At 50.6% G+C, this 27,893-nt stretch overlaps 1 protein-coding gene across 2 annotated transcripts in view; it reads left to right on the forward strand.

The window, feature by feature from the left end:
* Positions 1–27,893, forward strand: part of TFCP2L1 (transcription factor CP2 like 1) — a 58,362-nt gene that overhangs the window by 15,986 nt on the left and 14,483 nt on the right. For both annotated transcript variants that reach the window (XM_043576557.1, XM_043576558.1), the window contains 8 exons: positions 15,944–16,020; positions 16,557–16,662; positions 17,347–17,453; positions 18,679–18,831; positions 21,987–22,097; positions 24,523–24,614; positions 26,962–27,010; positions 27,098–27,191. In XM_043576557.1, the coding sequence (XP_043432492.1) occupies positions 15,944–16,020; positions 16,557–16,662; positions 17,347–17,453; positions 18,679–18,831; positions 21,987–22,097; positions 24,523–24,614; positions 26,962–27,010; positions 27,098–27,191 (789 nt within the window). The remainder of the gene's footprint in view (positions 1–15,943; positions 16,021–16,556; positions 16,663–17,346; positions 17,454–18,678; positions 18,832–21,986; positions 22,098–24,522; positions 24,615–26,961; positions 27,011–27,097; positions 27,192–27,893) is intronic.

Consider the following 27,893-nt stretch of genomic DNA (forward strand, 5'->3'; position numbering starts at 1 on the left):
GTTTGTGGGTGCAGTCAGTCACTTTATTCTTTTACCTGCCCTCTTGAGCATCTTTGTGGGCAAGAAGCTTTTTAGGCTCTCCTGAAGCTGACCATTTTCTTCAAAACCAATCACTATTTCTGTCAGTATTCAGCATTCTTCTGGGATATTTTTAAGGTGTCTTTGGCCTCAGTCACTTGGGACCAGAAGGGTTTTGATGCCTCTGCCAGCGACCATGTCTGTCCTCGCAGACGAGCCATCGTTACTCCATAGAATGAAATTTTAGGGGACTCGCTTTTCTGTTCTCTCTCGAGGAGGTCTCCCGTACCCCCGGTGAAAAGGTGGACTCGTTCGTATCTTTGTTGTGTGCTGCCGAGCACAGAGTTTGCAATGCCAGAGGACTGGCACCCCGTTGCAGGGAGGCTCTGGGGGCTTCTGTAATGCATCCAGTCCGCTCACTGCCTTGACGTATTCTTTAACTTGGGCAGAAAGTCTTTTGTTTTCCTGCAAAATACCTTGGCTTTTTACTGTAAAAGCAATCAAACCAGCATATACCCAAATTCCCGGGGGAAACCTCAAACAGACTTGATTCTAGTGCCCATAATTCAGACAGCCTCATCAGAGCACTGTGCAGCTGTCACATGGTCAGCAGCAGTGACATTTATGTGGTCATCAGCAGGCTCTCCCTGGCACCAAAGGGCACTGCTGCCGGCCAGGGCCCTGAGTGTCTTACCCCTAAACCAAACAAGCAGTAGGCAACCGGGACAGACGATCAGGCTGAGGGTCAGGGTACCCAGAATGAATAAACTCTGGTCACTGCACAGGTGGACAAAAGTTTATAATTTGTATGGTACGTCATACTTAAATGCTAGGTGTATTGCCGGGTCTCAATAAACGTTAATTCCCTTCTGTTAAGTTTGGCTGTTTTCCACAGCTGTTTGGAAGGGAGGAGAGCAGGAAGGGAGGTCAGGGTAGGACCAGCTTAATCTGGTCTCTGTATTGATTGATTGATTTATATTTATATTTTGTTTTTTTAGATGTTTATTTTTGAGAGAGTGTGCGTGTGGGTCTGTGTGTGTGTGTGTGTGTGTGTGTGTGCGCGCGCGCGCGCGGGAGGGGCACAGAGAGAGAGAGAGAAAAAGAGAGAGAGAAGGAGACAGGGACAGAGGATCCGAAGTGGGTTCTGAGCTGTCAGCACAGAGCCTGACGCAGGGCTCAAAATCACGAGCCTTGAGGTTATGCCCTGAGCCAAAGTCAAGACGCTCAACCAGCTAAGCCACCCAGGTGCCCCTGGCCTCTCTGTTTTTAAACGGTTTTATTGGGATGCAGTTCACATACCATATAATCCACCTACTTAAAGTACACAATCCATGTTTTTTAATATATTCAACTAAATGGATCATACCACCACCACTATTAATCTTAGAATGCTTTTGTCCCTCTTAAACTCTGCACCTGTTAGCAAGCAGACCGTCTCCATTTTCTCCTTCCTCCCCACCTCCAGCCATAGGCAGCCACTATCTACTTTCTATCTAAAAATTTGCCTGTTCTGGATACTTTCTGTATAAAGCATTATACAAATGGTGGTCTTCTGTGACTGACTTCCTTCTCTTAGCATAATGTTTTGTTTTGTTTTGTTTTGTAAAGATTTTATTTTTGAGTCCTCTCTCCACCCAATGTGGGGCTTCAATTCACAACCCCAAGATCAGGGCTCGCATGTTCATACCAGGCGCCCCTGGTATGTTTTCACGGGCCATCCGTGTTGTAGCATGGATCGGAACTTCATTCTTTTTCATTGCCATGTAACACTGGTGTGTGGGTGGGCCTTATTTTATTTGTCCATTCTTTCGTTAATAGACGTTTGGGTTGTTTCCACTTCTTGGCATATTATGAATATGCTGTTGTGAATATTCATGTACAAGTGTTTGCGTGGACCTGTATTTTCATTTCTCTTATGAATGTATCTAGGGGCAGAATATCTGGGTCATATGGGGACTCCATTTAAATATTTGTGGAACTGCTAGACTTTTCCAAAGCAGCTGCCCCATGTGCTAGCAGCATACAGGAGGATTCTAGTTTCTTCACCTCCAGCACTGGTTATTGTCCATCTCTGTGATGGTGTAAGGATGGGATGGTGGAGGCCTCTTCTGGTGGCCACGGTGGCTGTCTGCTGGCATCACATGGAGCAGGGGACCTCAAGGCATGGCCACAGCCTGGCCGCAGAAGTAAACTGAAGCCAGAGGCTCGAACGCCATGAGAATTCTCCGCCTTTCTTGCCTGTTCCTCTCTGGGGATCTGCTTTATACTCTTTCTGCCTACCAGCTTCCTGGCTTCTGTGGCCAGAGGGCAGACAGTAAGGCCACCAAAAGCTCCTGAGAACATAGGCCCTCAGCCCAGCCACCCAGAGGGGCTGGTGTTCTCATTCCCTGCCTGTGGTTTGGCATTCCCAGGGCGGGAACCACTGGCCAGGCCAGGTCGCATGCTCACCTGCCGGGATGTGGCCAAGAGCCGGGCCCTCTGTAAGCATGGCTGCTCCCACCCTCTCCCTTTCTCCGCCCTCAAGCGGTTCCTCGATATGGTCCCTAGGTGTTTGCTCTTCTAGAAGGCCTGACGGTGAGGGGAAAGCACAGACGGGGACTACAAAGTCCTTCAGCTTGCCAGAGGCTGAGAGAGAAAGTGGGGCTGCCCCAGGGCCAGAATGTTGGGGGTTGGGATAGGAGTGACCAGGAACTCTGGCTCCTACCTCCAAAATCTTGGCCAGTAAAGGGCATGTGGACACGTCAGCCCAGGATATGGTGCAGGGCAGGTCTCGGAGGGGAGGGGACCGAGTGAGTCACAGCTCTGACCTGATCTTTGAGGTTTGGTTTTCTACTCTTTACTGTTCTTTGTCCTAGTAGTTTACCATTCGTACCCCTGCCTGAGCAGGATGGGACCTATCTCTCCACACCCACATCTGGACTCTATGTTGTCAGCCTTTTAAACCTTTCTAAAATGCATATAGAAAATAAGCTCCTTGGGGCGCCTGGGTGGCGCAGTCGGTTAAGCGTCCGACTTCAGCCAGGTCACGATCTCGCGGTCCGGGAGTTCGAGCCCCGCGTCGGACTCTGGGCTGATGGCTCAGAGCCTGGAGCCTGCTTCCGATTCTGTGTCTCCCTCTCTCTCTGCCCCTCCCCCGTTCATGCTCTGTCTCTCTCTGTCCCAAAAATAAATAAACGTTGAAAAAAAAATTAAAAAAAAAAAAAAAAAGAAAATAAGCTCCTTATTTTAATTGGCATCCACCTAATTTCTCATAACTGTTATGAGTGTAATTGAACATCTTTTTATATGCTTACGTTTCTTTTACAAAAGACTGGCAGTTTATATCCCTTGCTCATTTTTCTGTTGCCATTTTGCTTGTTGCTCTGCAAGAACCATCGTGTTAAGTTGAACCATAAGCAGTTACCACTTACTTTAGCTTACCAATAAATTCACCAGTTAAATTGAAATGGGTTGACAATCTGTAGTTCCTTATTGCTCATTTTAATAGAGTAAAGATTCAGTTTAGCACTGTGGCTGGATGCCAGTTCAACATACAAAAATCAGTGAATTTCCTATGAACCAGCAATAAACACACAGGAGACAAAATAGGAAGAAGATAGGCTAATGAGCATGACCATTCCTGGGTCCCCTCGAGGTCTGCTGTCCACAGTTGTAGGTGGAACTTGAGCATTTTGGGAGGGAGAAGAGAATAATTTTAGACTTAAGGAAAAGTGTCCGAGGGGATTAAGAGATACAAAGTGTCAAAAATAGTACCGATATTCTATACAGCTTCCCATAATGTTAACATCACATATAAATATGGTACAGTGGGGCACCTGGCTGGCTCAGTCAGTGAAGCATGCGACTTTTGCTCTCGGGGTCGTGAGTTTGAGCCCCACAGTGGGTGTAGAAATTATAAATAAATAAACTTTAAAAAATAAAGAACCTCATAAGCTTTCTATAGTTTTCAGTGAAAAAAAAAAATAAAGAACCATGGTACAGTGATTGAAACCAGGTACTTCCATTGCTGTGATGCTCTACACCTCTACACCTCTACACCTCGTCTTGCATTTTACCACTGCCTCTGTTGCTGACCTTTTCTGCTCCAGGATCCAATCCAGGATCCCACGTGGCATTTTTTTTGTCTGGTTTTCTTAGTCCCCTGCAACTGGTGATAGTCCCTCAGTCTTCTCTTGTCTTCTATGACCTTCAGACTTAAAGAGTGCTTACTGGTTAGTTATTTGGTAGAATGTGCTCAGTTTTGGTTTGTTTGATGTTTTTATTTTTTTATTATTTTTTTATGTTTATTTTTGAGAGAGAGACAGAGTGTAAGTGGGGGAGAGTGAAGGCAGAGAGGCAGAGTGGGGGGTGGGGGTGGGGCACAGAATCTGAAGCAGGTTCCAGGCTCTGAGCTGTCAGCACAGAGCCCGATGTGGGCCTGGAACCCACGAACTGCGAGATCATGACCTGAGCCGAAGTCAGATGCTTAACTGACTGAGCCCCGCAGGCGCCCCTTGTTTGATGTTTTTAAATAATGAGATTGAGGTTTTGTTTTTTTGGCAAGAATGCCACAGAAGTGACATTGTGCCCAGGCTAGTGTATCCTATTAGGGGTTCATGATGCTGATTTGTCTCATTGCTGGTAGTGCTGGCCTTGATAAGTTAGTACGTCGGCCAGGTTCCTCGGCTGTGAAGTTGGTATTTTCCCCTTTGTAATTAATAGATATCTTGGGGTGGAGGAGATGGTTGGAGACTATGCTGATACCTTGATTGTCCTCAAACTTACGCCCACTCTTAGTTGATCCTTTGGTTGATCGTTTTTGCACCAATTTCTACTGCAGCATTTGCTTAGTGGTGATTTTCTATTTATTTCTCTTTCTACATTTAGTAATTGGAATGCTACTGTCAGAAGGAGCTTTTTCTTCTCGACCGTTAATTTATGCACTCACTGGTCTATTGCATGAGTTCGGACCTGTGGATGTTTATTTTACTCTCTGGGTTAAAATTCAGCATTATTGTTTCTGAGTTCTTGTCCAATTTGTGCCAGTTGTGGCTAGTGGGGGCTCCTTCCGATGGGCCTCCGTGACACTTTGACACGCCTCTCTCCTTTTTCTGAGCCTGCTCTCACTTTTGGTGCTACAAGATGAGCCTCTTGCATTTTGCCTGCGCTGGCCCTGGAGACAGCCCCTTCTCTAAAGAGTTTCTAGGACACGGACACCTTTACTTTGTACGTACGCACACATACTTCCTGTGTGTGTGTTCGGGATCCATTGTGTGCCGGGCATGATGCCTAGTCCCTGACACAAGTGGCTGTGAGGAGGTTAAGTGCCCTGTCCAAGGGCACACAGGTGACAGGCCATCATCAGGACCTGGGTGTGTTGATGGCAAAGCCTTTTCGCAGAAGCCTGCCTTGTGTCGACACATTGGCATGGTAGTGCCCACATGCAGGTGACAAGACAAAGTCCTGTGCGGGACACGGTGTGTGCGGTGTTAATGCTTCCTCCACCTGCTCTTGCTACCCGACGGCTGGCGGTCAGCCCTCCCTTCTCGGAGGTAATGACGGCCTCCATTATGTTTTATATGGTATTAATTACCCACAGCAGTAACTGTTGGAAAGTAAACAACCTTTAAATCTTGGCCGGCCCGGGCAATTGCCTCCTGTTCTTGGGAACACTGTGATCTGGGCAGGAGGCCCTGCACCGGGTTCCGCTCACTGGGCACAGCCGCTCCTGAGGGAGCGCCTGGTGGGCATGGCCTGGGGGAGGCCAGCAGGGCCGGGCCTGCTCTGGGCAGCAGAGGTGTCCCCCACCTGCCCCCCCAGACGGTGGCAGAGAGACTCAGGTAGCCCTGGTGGGGTCGCCCCAGGGCGTGTCCCAGTGTGGCTGCTTCCTGGCTGTGTGACCTTGGGTGGCCTGGTCACTTGGTGCGCAGAGCTCTTGTGAGGGCTGCAGGAGTCCGTCTGTGCAGCACTGAGTGCAGTGGTCAGTGCATGAGTCGGGCTCAGTATCTGAGCGCATTTCACGCCCTTTCGCAAGTGCTCATCGTGACTGGTACTGGTTGAACACTTACTACATGCCAGGCTGCAAGTACGTTATCTCATTCAGTCTCCCAACCACTCTGCAAAGGACATTTTGCAGATGAGGAGGGGAAGATTCAGAGAAAGTCATGAACTTGCCAGGATATGGGAAAGTCTAGGCTCAACGCCAGTGCATCTGACCTGACCCCAGCTGCCCTCCCCATTCTTGTCTTGGGCCAGGCCACAGGCTGCTGAGACTTTGCCATTCACTTGCAACGTCACCTTGGGTACATCAGTATCTCTCTGGGCCTTGGTATCCTCCCCTCTAAAATGGGCACAGTCATAATGCACTGTGGGTTGTCAGGGTGGGCTCTCAGAGAGACGTTGGGCACTCCCTGTGTCTGCCCTTGTGTGCACGTGTTTGGTGTTTTGTTTATTGGATGAAGTCTGTTTTCCCCAAATGCCCATCTGTCTGGTTGGGTTTTGGGTGCTGGCCTGGCACTGGGAAAAAGAATACCAATCATTGTTGGGCATCTGTTACATGCCTGGGACAGTATGAGACACTCCCTACTGTTTGTTTCATGTTTTTCAAATTCACATGTAATATATTTCTAGTTTTCAACAACGTTAATGCTGAAGATGTATATAATTTAAGAGGGAAAGGTCCTTTTCTGTCAACTGTTAGATACGTATATTAGACTCAGAAATATAAGGGGGCATGTATAACATTTAAAAATAAAAGTGCAGTTACATCGTGAACATGTTATTCAGCAACTTTTTTGATGGGGTATTTGCATCATAGACTGTGCGTATCCTCAGTATTGATGGGTCTTGTCAAAATACCCAATAGGCTGTGATGTTATCTGTCCCACCTCTAGTGTGTTTGAGAGTCCACGCCCATATTTTGTTCTTTGGGGATGCTAGCAGTCGGTTAAATTTTTGCCAGTCTGATAGATGAAACTCGCATTGCATCATTGCCATTTGGCATTTCTTTGACCATCAGGGAGGCTGGGCATCTGTTCATGTTCTTCTTGGTGTGACTGACTAGTTCCAGCTCTGTTAATTGCTTTAAGGAATTAAAAAACATTTTTTTTTGAATCTTTATTTTTGAGAGAGAGAGAGAGACAGAGTGTGAGCAGGGGAGGGGCAGAGAGAGAGGGAGACACAGAATACGAAGCAGGCTCCAGGCTCTGAGCTGTCAGCACAGAGCCCGATGTGGGGCTCAAACTCACAAACCATGAGATCATGACCTGAGCCAAAGTCATAGGCTTAGCCGAATGAGCCACCCAGGCACCCCTGCTTTAGTAAGGGAACTTAATATCAAATTCTGTCACCATTAATTCTGAGCCTGTCACATGCCACTACTGTACAAGAGGGTGGAATGTGAGTGTGTGTGTGTGTGTGTGTGTGCACGCGCAACTGTGATTCAGGTAAACCAGTAGCTGGCCTGTCCTCAAGAGCTTCCGGTCTAGCTGAAGACCTCCAACTTAGGCATTGTGCAAGAAAGCCAAGGGGCAAAGCTGCGAAGCATCAAAAGAAGTTGGGAGGGAGGGAGAGGGAGAGGTCGGCAGAAAGAGTGAACATTATATGAAAACTCGAATGTCAATGTCTATAAATAAAGTTTTATTGGACCACAGCCACACCCATTCACTCATGTGTTGTGTATGGCTCCTTCCTTGTTACAGTGGCAGAGTCGAGTAGTTGTGACAGATAACCTTATGGGCCACAAGGCTGAACATAGTTACTGCCTGGCCCTTTAGGGAGAAAGTTGGCTGATGCCTGGGCTAGAAGGTGTTAGATATTACAGGTTGTGAGGGAAGAGGGACTGAAGGTCTGTTGAGCACTTGTCTGGAGTGGGTGCAGTGTAAAGTGCCCGATGAGTATTTTCCTCGGAAGAGGTTGCTCTTGTATCCCATGTAGTCCTTGCCCTCCTTCCATTCCTGGTAGTGCTCCTGCAGGGTGGAGGCGAGCAAGGGCAAAGGGGCAGGGCGGAGGGTGGACATAGTCTTAAGGGTGGGGGAGAGGGAGGGTTCTACACCCCTTGGAATGGCCTCTGGGCCCCCTGGGCAGGGTCCTAACCATTCTTGGGGAGGGTGGCCCGCTTCCCTACTGAGCCTCAGCTGGGGGCCCCCCCGCTGCTTCCTGGGAGCTAAAGCTGGAGTGCCAAGGTGCTAGGGGTCACCAGGGCTCTGCTGGTTAAGGTGGGGAGGTGGATGTGAAGACTGTGACCGCCCCTCCTCCAGCTCAGGCCGTTCCTGGCCTGGTGGCCACCTGCTGACGGCTAGTTTACATCACCAAGTGCCAACCCTGGGGCTCCTTCCCTTTTAGCCTTTAAAAGACCTTTAACTGCTCCAAAGTAGAGGGTGGGGGCTGGGGATGGTAGAGGGCATTGCCCTGAAGACTTTGGGGGAGGAAGGACCACCATCCCCTGGTAGGGCCCTGGTATGTCTGCCTGTGTTCTCACTGCAGGGGCGGGGGAGTTAAGATCCAGCCAGAGACCTATTTGCCGCTCTCCATTAGGTGCGCCTTCAATCCACCAACAGCCTTCTGCCCCTTAAATACCGGTGTCGTCCACATTTTCGAGACCTAGAAACTGAGACTCACAAACGGAGTGATTTACCCATTAGTCAGTGGTGGGTCCACCTATGACCCCAGGCTCCAGACACGTTCCCAAAGTAGTTTTGGGAGCTTGCAGAAGAACACTGGCAGATGCTTATCTCTGTAATTTTTCACTGTTTATTTCCGGTATGTGATTATTTTTATGATTGTTCTGTATGCAGCTCTGACACACTTTTCGAAACTAAGTTTAAAAAGTGAGTTGATTAAATAAATAGCATCCTCACTTACAGACAGTTTATTTCAGTGGCAGAATTGTGGGGTAAATGAGGGTGGTGAATGCTGTCCCCGCTAGCATCTTGGTACACCCTGCACCCAGCGTGTCACTGGGCACAGAGCGGGTGGCCGTGGGGGATGCAAGGGTGACTGCTGAGTAACGGAGTCTAAGGGACCCTCCCTGTGAGGTGGGGGTGGGGAGTCAGAACACACATGACCGAAATGCAGTGCAGATAACAGCTGGCTCCCAAGTGTCCTGCCTCCACCCCGTTGTTGTGTGTGTGTTTTAATTTCAGATCGATTGAGGACTACAGAGAAGAAGAGAACACATACTCGTGTGCCCAACACAGTTTGCAACCTTGCCAAATTTGCTCCTGATTGTCCCTCTTTCTAATGCTGTTGCCTTTCTTCCCTCCTCAGAAGCAAAACCACTTGTGAAATTGGCGTTGGTTTGAATGTCTACGCAGATTCTTAATTTTTTTACTGCCTTGTGTAGTTAGCTATCAAATTAATGGCATCATTTTTTGTGTCTTTTTTTTTGTTAAAAAATTTTTTTAATGTTTATTTTTGAGAGGAAGGGAGACAGAGCATGAACATGAGAGGGGCAGAGAGAGGGGGAGACACAGAATCCAAAGCAGGCTCCAGCCTCTGAGCTGTTAGCACAGATCCTGACGCAGGGCTCGAACTTACAAACTGGGAGATCAGACCTGAGCTGAAATCGGACCCCCAACCAACTGAGCCATCCAGGTGCCCCATCATTTTCCGTATCTTTAAACTTAATATTAAGTAGTTTCTCATGTGTCACCAGATACCTTTTTTAAAAAACTTGTTTATTTTTAAGTAATCTCTACACCCAACATGGGGCTTGAATTTACAACCCCGAGAGTAAGAGTTGCATGCTCTACCCTCTAAACCAGCCAGGTGCCCTTACCATATACCTTTTTTGCTTACTATTATGACTCTGAGATTTCTCCATGTTGGTGTGTGTCACTAGAGTGCTCATTTTAAGTGCTGTGTGCACTTCCATTCTAAGTCAAATAATAGAATCAACGTATCTCTTTTCGTGGTGCTGGATAGATAGGTTGTTGACAGTTTCTCCCCATGATGAGCGATGCCACAGTGAGCAAGTTTTGTCTGTCTCCTGATGTACACGAAGAGCTTCTTTAGGATATGCTTTTAGAATTGGATTTGCCTGACTGAAGGGTTTGTACATCTTTAATGAAACCTTGTTGCCAGACCCTTCTCCAAAATGGTGGTATCAGTGTAATGCTTCCATCAGCAATGCCCAAGAGTACCCATTCTCTACCTTGTAATCGGCACTTGATATCGTCCGACTGTAATTTTTGCCCCTCCGATGGACGGAAGATGGTATCTTACCTTACTTTGCATCACCCTGCACCCTTGCAGAGACCAGCATCTTTTCATGTGCATGTTGATCATTTTCTCTTGCCGAAGAGTGATCATTATGACCCAGTTTTCCAGGTCAGTCCCCACTTGTAGAGACCGTGTAATTATTAACAGCACCCTTGGCGTTTTCAAAAGTGTCTGAGTATAAATGTTATCATGGTTTTCCTATATAATATAAAGGGCATCATTTTTGCTTTGTGTATTTGTGTCTACTTTAAAAAAGATCCTTTCCTACCTCATAGTCCTAAAATAATCTCATTTTTTTTTCTAGAAATGTTAGGTTTTGCTCTTATTTTGGTTTTCGTTAACTTAGAATTATTATATACATACGGTATGAGGTAGCCATGTATTTTCTCCATTATGCATAACCAGTTATTCCACACTCTTAAAAAGTCTGTGTCTTTTCTCACTGTCATAGATCAGGTTTCCACGTGTCTACAAGTCTATTTCTGGCTTTTTTATTCTTTTAGTCCGTTTGTTTTCATGCCAAATTACATGATTTTAGTGATTATAACCTTATATCTTCAGAGTATTTTATTTTATTTTTTATTTTATTTTTTAAATTTTATTTATTAATTTTTTTTAACGTTTATTCATTTTTGAGAGACAGCGTGAGCAGGGGAGGGACAGAGAGAGAGACACAGAATCCGAAGCAGGCTCCAGGCTCTGAGCTGTCAGCACAGAGCCCGATGCAGGGCTCAAATCCACAAACCGTGAGATCATGACCTGAGCCAAAGTTGGATGCCCAACTGACTGAGCCACCCAGGCACCCCTATTTTTTTTTTTTTTTTTTTTTTTTTTTAGAGAGCGAGCACGAGTGGGGGAGAGGGGCAGAGGGAGAGAGAGAGGATCTTAAGCATGCTCTGCACTCAGAGCAGAGTCTGACACGGGGCTCAATCCCACGACCCTGGGATCATGACCTGAGCTGAAATGGAGTCGGGTGCTCAATCGACTGAGCTACTCAGGTGCCCCCGGAGTATTTTAAATGGAGTGGTATTTTAAATGGAGTGTTTCAGGGAGACTAGTTTGTCACGAGGAAACAAATATCAGACCTCATGCAACAGTGTGGTCACATGTCCATTAGACTTTGAAGGTGCATCTTGGTTTAGCAGGTGTATAGGATATTAGGGATTTGAGCCTTAAAGGAAGGGGAGGGTTTAGGTGTGTGGGAGAGGGTCATACAATAAGATGAATATAAAGAAATTCGGGAGGAAACATAGAGTGGACTCCTTGAATGTTAGAACCAGAAGGGACCTTTGAAGCCACGAGAGACTGTATGTGGTAGTTTGGCTAAGTGATCAGTCTTTGGAGTCTGATAAGCCCAGGTTTGATCTTCACCAAGATTCTTAATATCTCTGGATCTTAATTTTAATTTCCTCATCTATAAAGTGGGAGCAGTGATGGGTTTTCCTCATAGGACCGTTGGGGGGACCAAATCCAATAATGCATGTGACAGGCTTGGCCATGTCCTGGCATGTAGCCGTACAGAAACTGAATGATAGTTACTTATTATCCTATTTCCTTGATTCTAGGGCCAACTTCTCTTTCTTTTGCCACATTTTACAATTCTGGAATTAGAACAGGCTTTTACCTTCATTTCCTGTAGTGCTTGTTTTTCTTCCCAGGTTGTTTAGAATGTGGGAAACAGAATATTTTATAGACCAGGAATTGGGGCCAACATGCTGTATGCAGAATCCACCCTCCAAGTTGATTTGGTCATCTTAGGAATCCTCTCTCTTGTTGATCCTAGAGAGAAGAAGGAAGGGGAAAGAAACCCCATCTTAACTTGGGATGGGGATATATACCGTGACATGCTGTAGCAAACTGGTACCTCCCAGGAAAGAGAGAATCATGTAGAACTATAGATGTCCCCCGCCCAGTGAATGACACCCACCGGGTAGGATGCGGTAGGATCTGGAAACATTTAGTGTCTGCTCCTGGCTGTGCCAATTGTGCCCAAGTCAGGGAACCTCTGCCCCCTCCTCTCAGTGGGGCCCACGACCCCAAGCTGCCCGAGTCACGGGCTGTCTGACCTGTGCTGAGATTCAGGTGAGTGAACACCTGAGCAGATGCTGCCACCACGGGAGCACCCAGCGACTGGGAGCTGCCAGTTATTGTCCCCCGAGGCACGCCTCTCCCCTCCTGCCAGCTTGCCTCAGTTTTGCTTGGGATCGCTTTCTCATTCATTCATCCCCTCCGCTCTAGAAATCCTGTGCACTCTTCAGAGTCCATCTTAAATGTCATCTCCTAGTCCAAACCTTTTGTCACCCTCCCCCCCCCCCCCCCCCCCCCGGTCACACCCTCATTCTCTGTGAGTATTGCTCAACTTTGGATCTCTGTTGTCTCTTAAGGAGGTTTTCCAAATTCTGCCTTATATGACTACTTTTCCTACGTGGTGTGATGTAGCCTGGAAAACTGCTAACCTTCGAGGGCAAGAGTGTGTCTTAGTTTTGCAAACCCTGTATGTAGTTCTGGCACAGAACAGCATCGCAAAGAGTATGAAATGACATTTAAGCACACACTTGCGGAATATCTACTGTGTGTCAAACAATATAGTAACCAGCGGAACAGATGTACTCTGTGCCCTCATGGAGCCTGCTTCCCTTGGCTCTCACTCGTGCCCTGAAATGATGCTGGCCAAGCAGAGAGGTGCCCCTGTCAGGTCAGTTCAGCTTTCATGACCTCGCTGATTGGTGTGTGAGACCATGGACAGTGGCCTTCTGATGGCGCTGTGTGAGAGCTGGGCTTGGGGAGGTCGGTCTGGCCCCAGCGTTGGCGTCCAGGCACGCATGGGAGAGAGGTGCCCCGGAGTGTGTGTATGTGCAGGAGGAAGGGATAAGGACGGGAGATTGGAGAGGCGGTTGGGGAAGCATGTGGGTCAGACCTCGCAGCAGGTGGAAGAGGCTGTAGCCCCAGACCCAGGGCCCCACTTACTAGCTCTGAGCCCAGATTTCGCTGCCCCTTCTGTTCAGGCTCAAAACTGCCCTGCATGGGGCAGGAGGGGAGCCTCGGTTTGCTTGAGCTGGGGCTGTCCCGCAGAGCCTGGGGTCAGTGCTAATTGGGCCCTGGGGCACCTGTAAACCCATAGTGATGACCCGCTTGGGCCTCAGGCCTCATGCCAGAGCTGGCTACGTTTTCCGCTTTCCCTCGGAGAAGGTGGAGGATGCTGGAAAAACCAGTTAGGGTGTGTGAGGCTCCATTTTATGTTGCTGTTAAGGGAGTGTTGGCTCCAGAGCCCGGAAACGTATATTAAAAATCTGGCTCTTTCAGAAAGCTAGAAGCATTGGGTAGGTCAGCAAGTGGCATCTCCCGGACTGGTAAGTGGGCAGGACAAGAGTTTGGGGCTTGCGCCTACCCCCTCTGATGCGAAGGGCACATCGTCCTGAGTGGTAACTGGGGCTTAGTGCATCACTGTGTCCCTTGGTCCCGTCCCAGAGGCTGGTAAAATACCAAGCGGGCATTTCTGTGCTTGGCCGGCCTCGTTTCCAGGCCTGGTGGGAGCCGTGGGAAGGAGCCCGTGGCACACAGCCCTGTGTCCGTCCTGCTCACTTCCGAGTCCCTGCGATTCACATGGTGTCGGGCAGTACTTGTTGTAGGCGAATATTTGGAAGCAATGATTTAATCTCCTGTCCTTCACCCATTCTGTTGTTCGTTGCAGGGAGGATGAACAACTTTGTGGCTGCTTTAACAAATTACTACAAACATGTTGGCTTAAAACAAAACAACGGAAGTTTATTCTCCCAGAGTTCTGGTGGCTGGAGGTGGGAAATCTGATGGGGCCGTGCTCCTTCCGGGGGCTTTAGGGGACCAGCCAGTCTTTGCACCTTCCGGCTGCCGGGGGCTCCAGGTGTTCCTAGGTCTCCAGTCTCTGCTGCCTCTGCGGTCACATTGTCTCCTCTGTGTCTCCCCCGTGTGTCTCTTATAAGGACACTTGTGATTAGATTTAGGGACCTCCGGATAATCTAGGAGTATCTCCTCATCTCAGTATCCTTAATTTAATTGCATCTGCAAAGACTCTTTTTCCAAATACAAGATAACATTCACAGGTTGTGGAGATGAGGGTATGGACAGGCCTTTTCTGGGAGGTGGCAGCATTCAACCCACCCCCAGGGCTCTTAGGGTTTTTCAAATCATGGCCGTTTTAGCTATTTTAAAGCTGCTAGCCGCTGGGTTTGTGCTGTTTGCAGTCAAGTTTCGTGTGTGTGTGTGTGTGTGTGTGTGTGTGTGTATAAAGAGAGGGAGAGAGGGAGAGGTGGGTTTTAATATAGGTAGATTTCCATTTTCCCCAGTTTTAGTTTCAGAAAGTCCTTCCCTATTGAGTGTTAGCTAAGTATGATTTATGTTCACATAAAACCTTAAGAAATTGGGGGCTCCTGGGTGGCTCCGTCAGTTAAGTGAGCACCTAACTCTTGATTTCGGCTCAGGTCATGATCTTGCGGTTGTGGGATTGAGCCTCTCTGTTCTGAGCGTGGAGCCTGCTTAAGATTCTCTCCCTCTCTCCCCATTCGTACTCTCTCTAAAAAAAGTAAAATAAAAACCAACCTTAAGAAATTTACTGTTTAGTCCAGTGGTAACTTCTTTTGATATTTGCTGTGAGGTGAATACCTATAAAACCCAGAGAAATCCGAGTCAGGTCTGTAGTTTGGTGAATTGCATGTGCGTGGTCAGTTTCCTGGTTTTGCTAATGAACCGTATTTACCTGGATGCCACCACTGGGGGAAATGGGGGACAGGCACTCAGGATCTTTCTGTTCTGCATTTGTAACTTCTTGTGGGTCTATCCTTATCTTAAAAAAAAAAAAAAATCAAACCGCCAATCGGATTTACCAATTCCAATCATCAAATGATTTATCCTCTGTTAATTTGTAAAACATCCATTATTAGTTGTGAAATATATTAGGGTGTTTTAGAGTTGTGGTTACGCTTATTTACTTTGGGAAGAATTGACATCATTTGATATATGGTCTTCCTGTCAACGAATATGGCATGTCCTATTTATTCAGACTGTGTATTATTTCCTAATAAAACGTGTATAGTTTCCTTCACACGTATTTGTACAGGTATTATTTGTAGATGCGATTCATAGGTTCAAGTTCTCTCTGTTACTGTGGATGAGTCTTTTCTCCACGTATGTTCTTTAACCAGCTTGTGCTGGTTGGAATCCCCACACCCTTTAAATACATGAAATTCTTTTAACTTGGGAAAATGCTTTTCATTCTGCAATTAAAGACAATGTTTAACAGGCTTTTACTCGTTCCTTTAACCTGCTCTCGGGAACGGTATGGTCAGTTATTTACTGTAATGTGGATTTGGGTGAGTGGCTATGTTCTCCATCCAAGTGAATGGGGGGGGGGCGTCCTTTATGAAGAAATGTTAAGTTACGTTCCGTAAATTTAATGTTAACTCCATTTTGTTGAATTCTGTTTCTTTGAAAATTGTGGAAGTGCTGTGTCTTGGGGTACACATGGTGTGCTACTTGGGGTGCCCTAGGTGCAACCAGGCTGAGTGGACAAGCTGGGGTGTGCAGTCCAGAGAGTCCATCTAAGTTGGCCACAGACTGACGCCTCTGCTTTGTCACCTGGGGCCATAGGCCTGGGTGGCCACTCAGGAGGTCAAGAAGGCCTCTCTATCTGGGTGAATCCCAGATTTGAAAGCACTCAGAAATGGAAAATGTATTGTTAACCCCCCTCTAGGTCAGTCTTATGAAATCAGGCTGCTGGAGAATCGGAAGCTGGGAGACTTTCAAGATCTGAACACGAAATATGTCAAGGCAAGGCTGTGGGGCCGCCCTCCCTCCCCAGGGGTTGGTTGGGGTCTGGGAACCTGGGCTTGCCGAGGATGGGGCTCAGGAGTGGCCGGGAGGTTTGGGGAAAGCTCCAGAGTGGGAATGGGTTCCTGTTCCCTGGAGCGTGTTGTCTCAGGCGCCAGGGGCAAGCTGGTGGCACTGAGGACCAGAGGGGCCTGGGCTGATCGAACAGGCTCTGGGTTGGGCAGACTCAGGTTGGAGCCAGGCTTTGCCACTTACTGACTGAACTTCCCTGAGCTGTCGTTAGCTCATCTGCACAAAAAGGTATATATGCACGTGAAGCACTTAGTAATCCTGGAAAAAGGGGTCGCCATCATTTTCACTGTGTTATTGGGGTTCTGAGCGGGGAGAAGCACGCAGAGCTTGCGAGCAGGGAAGGGAGGCTCCAGCAGGAGGGGCCTTGGTCTTGAAGGGTAGGAGGTTTGCCCTGGTAGGTGCTTCCTCTTGGGTCCTTGTTGGCCTCACACCTGGCTGTCCCCTCCCGGCCTCCTCTCCTCCAGAGCATTATCCGAGTGGTTTTCCACGACCGCCGGCTGCAGTACACGGAGCACCAGCAGCTGGAAGGATGGCGGTGGAGCAGGCCCGGGGACCGGATCCTGGACATCGGTGAGTCCCTTGGGCTAGGAGGGGCCCAAGGCACTCCAGGCACGTTGGGGTTCTTCCTGGATGCTATCGGACTCATGCCTGTGGGGGACACTTTAGTGCACTATTGCCTTGGGCAGAATGCTATGAGAGCTGGCACTGGTGACTGTGTCCTCAGGCCTGCCCTCGGGGACTTCCCCTTTCAGTGGCATGAGAAGGCCTGTAGTCGGGGATTGCCCGGAGGCTTTGCAGAGGGTCCTGCCTTAAAGGATTGTGATCTGTGATGGAGGGAAGCTTGGGCATCACGGAGACGGGCAGCAGAAACTGAATTTTGGAGTCTTAGGCACGGATCCCGGGGTCTTTTATCTATAACCCTGGCAGCCATTTGGGTTTTGGAATTTAGAACTCCGAATGACACCAGGGTGCGTAGACCCCCAAGCTGCACGGAATGCCTCCAACAGGCAATCAAGCACACTGATATTTCTGCAGCAGAATAGAATGGTCACACGAAATGGGACAAAGCCTCTAAATAGCTTCTTGGCACTTCAAGTCGGGCTTTCTGCCAAATGGGTCACGCAAAACGTACTTTTCAGAACTTTTGGCATTTCAAATGGTGGTTAAGGCATTTGGACCTGTAATGAGGGTCCTTCCCTAAATACTTGGGAGTGGCTGACACTTGCACTTTTGTGTATGTGTATGTGTGTGCAGATATTCCACTGTCTGTTGGTATCTTGGACCCCAGGGCCAGCCCGACCCAGCTGAACGCTGTCGAGTTTCTGTGGGAGCCTTCGAAGAGAGCCTCTGCATTCATTCAGGTAGGCGGGGGAGCGGTTGTCCTCTGGGGAAGCCAGGAATCTCGGGGCCCACGTGTAGTTCCTCCGAACAGTCCACCTGCAGGGCCCTGCTGGGCTCCTGTTCTCTTTTGCAGGGACATACCCCGAAGGGGAGGGGGTGCAGGAGTGTTGCCCGTGCACAGAGCTAGCTGGTCCCTGGGGCTGGAAAAGGACTTGGCATGTTGTAGAATCCTGGGTGGGGTCTGCTTATCAATATATAAGCTTGCTACAAAATAAGCATGTCTTGGCGTACAGAATATGAAATAAGATTTTTTTCCATGATAGTTTCTAAGATTAAATTATTTAGTGGTCAGGCACCTGGTATGCATTCAGGGGCATGGCAGGGCCGCTGTGCTTCTGGGCTGGCACAGGCTGTCTCACTCACTATATGTCCCTTCCTGAGCCTCTTTGTTTTTCCACCTGTCTTACAAATCGGACAATGAGCATAAAGTCATTACTGCAGTACCTGGTCCATAGTAATTGCTCAGTAAAAGTTGTGACTTTTTTAAAAAACATAATTGCAATATTCTTACTTTATTTTTTTAAAGTTTTTTTATTTGGAGAGAGAGAGAGAGTGTGCATGCATGCAGCAGAGGGGCAGAGAGAGGGAGAGAGGGGGCTCAATCCCATGAACCATGAGATCATGACCTGAGCCGAAACCCAGTTGGTTGCTTAACTGACTGAGCCACCCAGGCACCTCTCTTACTGTATTTTAAAGTCACTATTGCAATGGTGTTGTATTACCACAGTAATACATTATTATAGTATTATAGTGTTAATATACATTGAGTGTGGTAGGTTCTTAGCAGAAACACAGAGATGGTTCCAGCCCCCTGGTCATGCTTCTGGCCTGGCCCCAGGAACCTGGACACCAGGGCCACTGGGGGCTTAGCTGTGGTTCCACCTGCTCTGCAGTCTGTGGTGCCTGCCTGGGGAGAGAAGTGAGGGTGGGGCTACTGGGGTCCGTGGGCCTGAGCAATGGCAAGGACTTCGCTGGTCAGGCAGGGCCCCCGAGGTCAAGGGACAAAGGTGGGAGGGCATGTCCTTTATAAAGTGGGACGGAGGGCCATTGGCCTGGGGAGAGCGGGGAGGCTGACACAGATCTGCACCTGACTAGGCAGGATGGAAACCTTCATTTGGCCAGGGGCACTTGCGGAGCCCAGGGCCGGTCCCTCTTCTTGCTTCTTGCCCACTTTTCCCCTTCCAGGTGCACTGTATCAGCACAGAGTTCACCCCGAGGAAGCACGGGGGTGAGAAGGGGGTGCCTTTCCGAGTGCAGATTGACACATTTAAGCAGAACGACAATGGGGAATACACAGAGCACTTGCACTCGGCCAGCTGCCAGATCAAGGTGTTCAAGGTAGGACATCCTTGCCACGTTCCGCCCGGGGTCACACGTGCCCACGGGTCCCTGCCTGCGCTGGACAGTGACACCAGCACGTTGACCTGTGCAGTCCCCCTGGAGGCCCAGCAGGGGGCTTGGCGTCCCTGTAGCCCGGGGCTCCCTCCTGGATTCCTGAAGAGCACGAGCAGTATGTCTTGGGTTGATGGGCCTGGCCGCTGTGGGCGTCCTTCTGCGTGTGGCACCTTCCGTCTCCCGTCACCACAGATGGCCGTGCCCAGCTCTACTTTGTAAGAATGTCTGGACTTGAACGTTTTTAGGTTTTTGTTTTCCTCCCATGCACTTTGTAGCTGGCCACAGATTCCGTAGTTCGATTCTCCTTAAACTCAAGCCAGGAGGCCCCTTGCAGGAATCCTGGCCACAGATGCTCTTACCGAGGGCCCGAGGCCATGTCGCTGTCTGCAGTGGCCTCCTGTCAGAGAAAGAAATGTTTTTGGAGGTACCTCCTCCCTTGTCCTTCCTTGCTCACCCCCTGCAGTTGCCCGTTACTACTTTTCATCTCCTTGGTCTGGACCGATACTTCCCAACGATGATTCGTGGCCGGTGACGCAGCTGAGGGTCCTGTGTGGCCTGGGGAGATTCAGGGTCACGACGGAGCCTGTGGCACCCCTGGGGGCGAGGGCGGGTGGGCCGTGTGGATTGGGACACCTTGGTCAGTTAGCGGTGCCGCGGTAGCACCCTTCGCAACCCTGCTTCAGGATCGGGACTCCTTGAAATCAAACCCACTCTATCGGTTGCCTATTGCTGCTGTAACAAATTACCATACGTTTAGGGGCTTAAAGCCACACACATTCACGATCTCCCAGTGCTGGAGGCCCGAAGTCTGAAAGGGTCTCCCTGGGCTCAATTCCTTTACGGAGGCTCCAAGGGAGGAGAATCCCTTTCCGTACCTTTTCCAGCTTCTAGAGGCCTCTGCCTTCCTCGGCCTGTGACTTGTCCACCTGTCTTCAGAGCGAGCGAGAGTGGCCGGGCCCTTCTCGCCACACCTCTCCAACCTCCTCTCCTCCCTTCCTTGCCCACTTCTGCGGCCCTGCGGTTACATTGGACCCCCGGGATGATGCAGGATAACCTTCCTGTTTGCATCTCACACTGCTAGCTCTGTTAACTCCACATGCAGCCTTACCCCTTTTGCCGCATAAGGCGACAGCCTGTCGGCTCTGGGGATCAGGACGTGGCCGTCTCTGGAGAACACGCTTCTGCTGACCTTGTCCACTGGTGCACCGGGTGCCGCGGCCTCTGGTCTTATTGCCTGCTCTAGGATCTCACAGTTCTGGGTCCGGTGGACAGCTCCACAGCTGTGCTGCTGGAGGTCTTTGCCTGTCCCCAGTCATCCTCTGTCCTTGTCATATACAGACCACATTTGTGGTCCTTCTAGCCGTACTTGTCCTCAGGTCCTGTGGCATCCAGTGGAGTCCCTAGGGATCAGAGGCTGTGCTGGGCAGCAGGAGAGAAGGGACAGTGTCTGCCCCCCTGGAGCGCCTAGGCCTCCCCACGCCCCCTACCAGCTCCCCTTTCTACACCTTGAGGCAGAAGCTCAGTGGCGAGGGCTCTGCCCACCACACTCCTGGACCATATACCGGCTATTATTGAGGAATTGGTCTGGAAGCTTCTTTGAATGACTCAAGAAAGGTCTTGGCATCTCCTGCAGGGGTGTAGGGGCCCCTGTCCCCTGAAACTGGCTTCTCAGAATGCCTGAGGAGGTGTGGCCACCCCATGCATCCAGCCCCATCACAGAAGCAGTTCAAGCAGGTGTGCGCAAGCACCGGGCAGAGCCTTGCCAACCTGTCCGTCATTCTTCCACCCCTACTCGCCCCCATCACTGGGAAGCCTCCTGCTTGTTGGAGCCTTGCCCTGAGGCTCTGGGTACATCAGGGCCTCTGAAGAGACAGGCAGGACCCCTCTCTGACCAGCTACCTCCCCCGGGCCTCGCTGGGCCGAGTGCCAGCCCCACACGCAGGCTCGCCCCATGTCTCCTGAGTGGAGAATCCCCCCTGTTAGGGACAGGAGCGGGAGGCAGACGAAGCGGGGTATGGGTCCCGCAGGCCCAGCTCTTTCTCTGAACACCGGATCTGTTGTTCCTGTCCCCAGGTGACCGACTCCCTCAAACCCACTTCCATATAACATGGGTATCACATCCCCCCTGAGAGCTGTTTCCTAAAATGCCCTTGAGCTGGGAGCCAAAAGCTGTAGCCTGAGGAAGGTGCATAGAGAGTCTGTGAAGGTGCCATTGAGCTTGGGAGCGGGCGGATTTTGCTTCACTCCAGGCACAGTCCACTGTGTATGCGGTGAGACTGCTCTGTTCTGGGGCTGCTTGGAGTCTTGATGTCTGAAGCCACCAACCAGGCTGTGAATGTCCAGAGCACCCCCGCGGGCAGGGCCGCTGTGGCCGGCCTGGTGGTGGTACACACCCGGGCGTGCTCTCTTGGACTCTTCACCTGGTCGACACTTAGTTCTGCTTCAGTTTTGTTTTTTTTTTTAAGACCCTGAACAGCCAAACAGGTTCCTCTTCATTTTAGACAAGTGACTTGAGCCTCAGTTTCCTTACCTGTAAATGAAAGAACTGATGGAGCTTGTGAAGCCTGGGCCCCTCTGTAAGTCGCTCACGGGTGCTTGGCGCCCAGGCGAGGCTCTGTCAGGATGGGGGTGTCACCCTGTGTGGGTGGGGCGTGGGAGTGGAGCTGCAGCATAGTCCCAGGAGCTGGGGGTCAGGAGGCCTTCACGAGTGTCCAGGGGCTCCTAGCCTGCAGGTGCGGACCACACTTCCCGCACCGGTAACCCAGGGAGTGCAGTGGGATCTGCCGTGGCTCCCAAGGGTTTGTCCATGGGCCAGTGGCATTGACCTTCCCCGTGAGCAGCCAAGTGGCAGGACCCTGGCAGGCTGTGAGTTCCCTTGGGTGGGGAAGCGCAAGGGCTCCAGGAAGAGGACTGCGTGCTTGCTGCCCGGGAGGCGAGGGAGACGCTCTCCTGTGCAGAGATCCTGCCTGGGCTTCTGGGCCCCGGGTGAGGTGGGTCGTGTGCAGGCCTTGGGGACTGTCGCTCAGCCCTGGGTCTTTCTCTGACAGCTGCCCCTGCCCACTTTGGGCTAATTGGACCTCTGTGCTCTGCACTTGCAGCCAAAGGGAGCTGACCGGAAACAGAAGACCGACCGGGAAAAGATGGAGAAGAGAACTGCCCAAGAGAAGGAGAAGTACCAGCCGTCCTACGAGACCACCATTCTCACAGAGGTGAGCTGTCCGGGTGCCCGGTGCGGGGCCCAGGCCTTTCTGCCGGGAGCAGGATGATGGCACTGTTGGTCTAGATTCTTGGGAAATCGCCCACCTTGAGGGAATGCTTCTATTGAAAGTGCCCATTAGATTGGGGTAGGTTCACGGGTCCAGAGCTGTGTTCATGCGATAAGGCTGGGTGGCCAGAAATAGCTTCCAGCTCTGGGCTGCCATTTGCACTTTACAGAATCAGGTTATTATTATTTTTTTGATTGGTAAAGGCCCTAAATCCGAAAGGTAGGAGAGAGTGTATGTACCTCAGAAAATACCTCTCCCAAAGGTGCCCTAGCCTCGAGCTTTCCCCAAGGGCAGCTGGTATCTCTGGGTCCACCTGTGTCTGGCCCAGCTTTCTCTGCAAAGGAAGCCAGCTCACACACATTTGCTCCACACCTGCTTGTTTTGCACCAACAGCACGCACAGACATGCTGTTCTGTAACTGTATTTAATAGCCTATGGGAGTCTGTTCCCCATCTGTTCACAAAGAGCATTCTAGTACTTTATCCAGTGGCGTGGCCTCCGTTGTGTAGCTGGATGGCCTACTGGAGGACATCGGGTTCTTTCCAGGCTCTGGCTATTTGAGACAGGGAGCATTGGATGACTCCATGCACGTGAGGTTCTGCATGTGGTAGAAAGACCCGCGGGCTTCCTTTCTCAGCCGGCTTGCTGCTTGGTGGTTTGGACAGGTGTTGGAATGGGTTTCCTCCTAACCCTGACACCGACAGCAACCCGCTGCAGCCATTCTCTGTCCAAGGTACGTCTGAGACCCTCGCCGTCACAGGCTCTCCTTCCTCCTGTCACAGGTCACCGCTGGTGCCACCTCTTCCTGGGTGGGCTCTGTTGTTTGTTTAAACAGCTGTTCCCCACTGTGTTCTGTAATCAGTACAGCCAGTGGGTGTCTGTTCACCGAATAACTTGAAAGGCCCTCCACACACGCATGAGGCCCAGCGCCGGCCATGGTGGGGTTAAGGCGATGTCAAGGGTGAGGCCCGGCTACGGAGCATCTAAGAGAACAGTGGCCGGTCCTGGTCCTGGCTGATGGGGTGTGTGTGTGAGCACGTGTATTCAGCCATAGGCGGAAGGCTGTCTGCAACAAGGTAGTCTGGAAGCTAATTTGGCGGCACAGGCTGATACGTACTGGTGTTTCATCTAACTCGGGATACAGTGGCCAGTGAGCCCTGGGACAGGAAGAGCCTACCTTACTCTCGGCAGCAAAGAAGTGCAAGGCCCTGCATTTAGGAATTAGGGCTCAGACCGGTGGGTTCTCCCCAGGCCTCGATCCCTTCCCCTGTGGGTGATGCCATCCGGGGTTGGCCTCCATGCTCCCACTGCCCTGCATCTACAGACACCTCTTCCTTCCCGGCTGAGCCTCAACCTCTCTGCTCCGGGCTATCTCCTGACTTCCCCAGGGGAGGAGAGGTCCGGGGGTGCTTCAGAAACCCCCCAAGTCCTTGTCAGAGCGGTATGGTTGGTCAAAACCCCCACCTGGCCTGTGACCTTGTGAGGTGACAGTTTGTCGGCTTTCCTCCTTGGCTCCCGGATTTAGCACCAACAAATTCCAACGCACGCTCACCACAGAGTTAAATATTTGCCAACCTGTGGTTCGGCAGCTGATAGTAAATCTTCAGGAACGCTTCAAATTGGCCCTCTCCAAAGAGGTGTCCTCACCGGGAAGAGAAGAAGTGAATACTGGGTCTGCTGGCTGCCCCAACAGGCAAAACCTGTATGTCTGTGCTTTCTCTGGGCGATTCTCACATACGTTCATTTTTGGCTTCTGCACAAGAAGTTCCTCGGAGGCCAAGGATCACATCTTCCGTGTGGCTTGTCTCCCTGAGCTCCTAGCAGGACACCTGACCCACACTAAGCACGCACAGAATGATGGTGAAGGGGGGCTGCCCCCGGAGATTGAGCAAGTGCCTCCTGCTCTCCAGGGCCCGTCGGCTGATTCTGGTTTCCAATAGTGCAGGTTTTAGTTCTGAGCTTTACTGATGATTTTTGTTTGGGAGTTACCTGGGTCCAGTGCTCCCTGTTGCGTGCATTCACCCACATTTGTCTGTGCCTGGGAAACCTGCCTCTGGGCAGCTGGCTCTCTCCTTGTGGACCCAGGTGATGGATGATGTTTCTTGCCCTCGCTGGTGTGGCTGCTGGGAAGCTCAGAGAGACACATGCCACACCTTGCTTGCTCTGGGTATGACTGAATGGCAGGTGTCTCCTCTGCCGTACTTGGTTTCTTCTGTGTGGCCCAAGTAACCCATGCTTTGCTGGCTCACACAGGCCAGGTATTGAGGGTTCGGTGGTTGCATGCACCGGCCTCGATGGCTGCTGCTGCCCGAGTTGCCCCTGAGTACGATGGCCCCCGAGTCACCGCTGCCCTGTGCTCTTTCTGCAGTGCTCCCCGTGGCCCGACATGGCCTATCAGGTGAACAGCGCCCCGTCTCCCAGCTACAATGGCTCTCCAAACAGCTTTGGCCTCGGCGAAGGGTACGTCTGCTGTTTTCTCCCTCTAAGAGTCCATGGAGTGATCGTGGGTATAGGCTCCTTTCTGGATCTTCTTCTCTGCCTTTTCCCTCCTTTAGTACCTTGGCATTGATTTGGGTTTCGGGGAGGTGTTTGTAATATTTGCACAGCTTTCTGTGCGTGGACATGTGTCTGTAAACACCCATCTGTGGGCCAACAGCCCACAACCCGCCTGCCCATGCCTTCCCCCGGTAAAAGCAGGTTGGTCTGCAGGGGCCCTCCAGGGCAGAATGGCCCCCTACACAGATGGGGCCTTGGGAGGCAGCTGTTTGGGTGGCTGCAGTGGCCGTGAGGGGCCTTCTTGGTTCTCTCTGCGATCCTTGTGCATGTTCTCTGGGTAGCAGTGTCAGCCCAGGGTGATCCTGGCCCCGGGTTTCAGGGCTTGTAACCCAGAAGTGGCCTCGTTACTGGTCACCCAGCTCTGCAAATGCACAGGCCACACTGACTCTAAGGTGACGGTAGTGCAGGGGCCGGTGGGCGTCAGTCCGGCCTTTCCTGGGGTTTGTGGCACAGGAAGGGCCCACGGCGCCCCTGTGATGGCCATGCACATCTTGATCCTGTTCCTGGGGGCAGGGGGAGATGTGGGCATGGAACCTGGGATGCCTCAAAGCTTGTGCTTGTCACACAAGAGTGTCTATGAACTTGATTTCACAAGGTGAGGGGGGCTGGGGGGGGGCATAGAAAAGACGTCATGTTCAGAATCAGGCGGACCGAGTGTTAAATCCCACCTTTTGGGGGGGCAGTTCCTTAACCTCCCTCAGCCTTGCTCTCCCCACTACCAAGGGAGTCAGGATTCCATGCAGGGTCAGGGGAACGTGTGTAAGGTGCCCCGGGCCTCAAAGACACGTGACAAAGCGTAGCTGTTTTTACCGATGACTGGTCTGAGGGTCATCCCTACAAGGGCCTTTTCTTCATTGTTACTGTGATAAGGTACATACAAATTGAAACTTATCATTTTATGATTAAAAAAATTTTTAATGCTTATTTTAGAGAGAGAGAGCACGCGTGCCTGCAAATGGGGGAGGGGCAGAGAGAGAGGGAGACACAGAATTCGAAGCAGGCTCTAGGGTCTAAGCTGTTAGTACAGAGCCTGACGCAGGGCTTGAACTCGCGAACCACAAGATCATAACCTGAGCCGAAGATGGATGCTTAACCAACTGAGCCACCCAGGTACCTCTGGGAGGGTCATTTTAAAATGTATCTCTCTCTTGGGGTGCCTGGGTGGCTCAGTCACTTAAGGGTCCGACTCTTGGTTTTGACTCAGGTCGTGATCTCATGGTTTGTGAGATCGAGTCCTGTGTCGGGCTCCACGCTGACGGTGTGGAGCCTGCTTGGGGTTCGTTCTCTCTCTCTCCCTCTCTCTCTCTCTCTCTCTCTCTCTCCCTTTCTCTCCCTTTCTCTCTCTGCTCCTCCCCTGCTTGTGCTCTCTCTCAAAATAAATAAACTTAAAAAAAATAAAGTGTATTTTTTCTCAACTTACAAATCCAGATATTTAGGGGTGCCTGGGTGGCTCAGTCGGTTAAGTGTCTGGCTTCGGCTCGGGTCATGATCTTGCGGTCTGTGAGTTAGAGCCCCTCATTGGGCTGTGTGCTGACAGCTCAGAGCCTGGAGCCTGTTTCAGATTCTGTGTCTTCTCTGTCTCTGGCCCTCCCCCGTTCAAGCTCTATCTTCCTCTGTCTCAAAAATAAATAAACATTGAAAAAAAATTAAAAAAAAAATCCAGATATTTAGGATTTTAGGATATTTAGGATTAGAAGGTCTGTGCCTTCTCTGTAGCAAGCCCTTGAAAGGAGGTCGGTGTGCCTCCAATGATGAGACTGTTTTCCTCATGGACGGACGTCCCAGGGTGGCTGTCGTTCACTGCAGGATGCCTCCCTGGGGAGCCCCCAGCCCTGTCCTGTCTCTGCAGAGAGAAGTGTTTAGCTGCCACTGTCCAGGCGCCAAGTCACTGTGCAGAGTCGTGTCTGGGGCTTTTAGGGCAGGTGTCCTTCCCTGGGGCTGAGGCTGGGGTGGAAATGGTGTGGGAGAGAATCGGATGCAAACAGACCCTGAGCTTGGGGTGGAGGGGTTATCGCTGGCCCGGCTGTGTTGCCAGCCAGAACATCGCGTCTACCCTGAACGGTTGGTCAGGGATTTTGAGGGGCTGTGCAGGTGGTTACTGCCTGCACTCTCTGACCTGGGAAATTCTGGACGCCCTGCTGCATTTGCAGCCAACACCATACCTGAGGGGAGGTGAGAGCCCTGGCCCGGGGACCTTCCTGTGTCCCAGAAGGCATCCTCACACCTTATGACCTGTTCTCTTCCTTTGCAGGAACAGCTCTCCGACCCACCCAGTGGAGACCCTGCCCTTAGGCAATGACGTAAGTGTCTGCAGCCAGGCTCTCTGGCCGCGTGTCCCTGGGTAGACCCTGCCTGGTCATTTCAAGGCCCCTTCTCTCTGCCTGCAGCACCTGCTTCCATCGGCCTCGATCCAGGATGCCCAGCAGTGGCTGCACCGAAACAGATTCTCACAGTTTTGCCGGCTCTTTGCCAGCTTCTCGGGTGAGAACATCTCTGTGTTTTATTATATATTTATTTATGTATTTATTTATTTGTTTATTTATTTAATTTTTTTTTTTTTTTGCCCTTAATGTTTATTCATTTTTGAAAGAGAGAGCATGAGCGGGAAAGGGGCAGAGAGAGGGAGACACAGAATCTGAAGCAGGCTCCAGGCTCCAAGCTGTCAGCACAGAGCCCAACGTGGGGCTCGAACTCATGAACTGCGAGATCATGACCTGCGCCGAAGTCGGATTCTCAACTGACTGAGCCACCCAGGCGCCGCTATTTATTTTTTATTTTTTTAAATTAATTTATTTATTAAAAAAATTTTTTTGTAAACGTTTATTTATTTTTGAGAGAGGGAGAGACAGAGTGCGAGCAGGGTAGGGGCAGAGAGAGAGAAGGAGGCACAGAATCTGAAGCAGGCTCCAGGCTCTGAGCTGTCAGCACAGAGCCTGACGTGGGGCTCGAACCCATGAACCATGAGATCGTGACCTGAGCTGAAGTCAGATGCTTAACCGAGCCACCTGGGTGCCCCTATGTTGTTTTTAAGACCCACGTCTTAGATCTTAGAAACACTTAACAAAGCTAGTTATCTTCCAGGACTCTCCCGCTGTGCCTGCAGGGCCGTGGTTTTGTCCTGGGGACCCAGCATATTGGTCACTCACTCACATTTGCCGACCCTGGGCCAAGTGCTAAATTAGG

The sequence above is a fragment of the Prionailurus bengalensis genome, chromosome C1, assembly GCF_016509475.1.
Source record: "Prionailurus bengalensis isolate Pbe53 chromosome C1, Fcat_Pben_1.1_paternal_pri, whole genome shotgun sequence".
Lineage (NCBI taxonomy): Eukaryota > Metazoa > Chordata > Mammalia > Carnivora > Felidae > Prionailurus > Prionailurus bengalensis.